Below are 786 nucleotides of genomic sequence, written 5' to 3' on the forward strand. Positions count from 1 at the left end.
AATGGTTTGGAAAGTTCTGTGTTCCTTTGCACTGAGGTGTTTAAGAGGCTGGCTAGCGTGGGAGGCACTGGATTTCTACCTGGTATTAGGTGCTGCTTGATTGCTGAGGTCCTACCAGAGCCTATGAGTATAACACAGGAAATAAGAAAGATATAACAGAACAAAGGCAGACTTGTAGAGCACTTACATTGTATTGATGATTAGCCACAGGTTTGTAATTGGTTGTTACAACTTTGTCCAGCTGTTGTGATAGTCTTACAGGCTTGGAAGATTCTTCTATTTGCAATCTGAAAGACAGAAGGCATTCTTAACAAACTTACTTATTTACCAGAGTCAAACTGATGAGTTATTCTTATAATTTTTCTTACTCTATAAGTAATATTGTGTTATTAATCTCAGAAGATGTATCAACCTTAATATAATACTTAGTATTATATGCTAAACATATAAACCTGTATTATGACTTTTTAAAAATGTTTTATTGTGTTTCAGTTAAAACTACACAGCAAATGAGGTTTCCATTTAACAAACCCTACACAAATTATTCAGAAATGTTGATTACATTTTTCACAATGTGTCATCATTCTCATTTATTTTACTCTGGTTGTACCATTTCCAGTACTCTAGTTTCCCTTCCCTCTACCTACTCAACTTTGCATTAGAGTAATTTTTGACCATTTGGTCTCTGCTGTTGTTGTTATGTGCCGTCGAATCGGACTCGACTTATAGCGACCCCTCCTTGGGTTTCTGAGGCAGTATCATTATGGAAGTAGATTGCTCAACCTT

General features: G+C 35.9%; 1 protein-coding gene across 1 annotated transcript in view; it reads right to left on the bottom strand.

The window, feature by feature from the left end:
• The window catches only part of GTF2F2 (general transcription factor IIF subunit 2), a 265,374-nt gene that overhangs the window by 55,220 nt on the left and 209,368 nt on the right, over nucleotides 1-786 (bottom strand). Inside the window, exon 5 of the mRNA XM_007947821.2 lies at nucleotides 188-287. Coding sequence (XP_007946012.1) covers nucleotides 188-287 — 100 coding nt within the window. The remainder of the gene's footprint in view (nucleotides 1-187; nucleotides 288-786) is intronic.

Source organism: Orycteropus afer, unplaced genomic scaffold (genome assembly GCF_000298275.1).
Source record: "Orycteropus afer afer isolate SDZICR_OR568_19922 unplaced genomic scaffold, OryAfe1.0 scaffold00194, whole genome shotgun sequence".
In the NCBI taxonomy this organism is placed as follows: Eukaryota; Metazoa; Chordata; class Mammalia; order Tubulidentata; family Orycteropodidae; genus Orycteropus; species Orycteropus afer.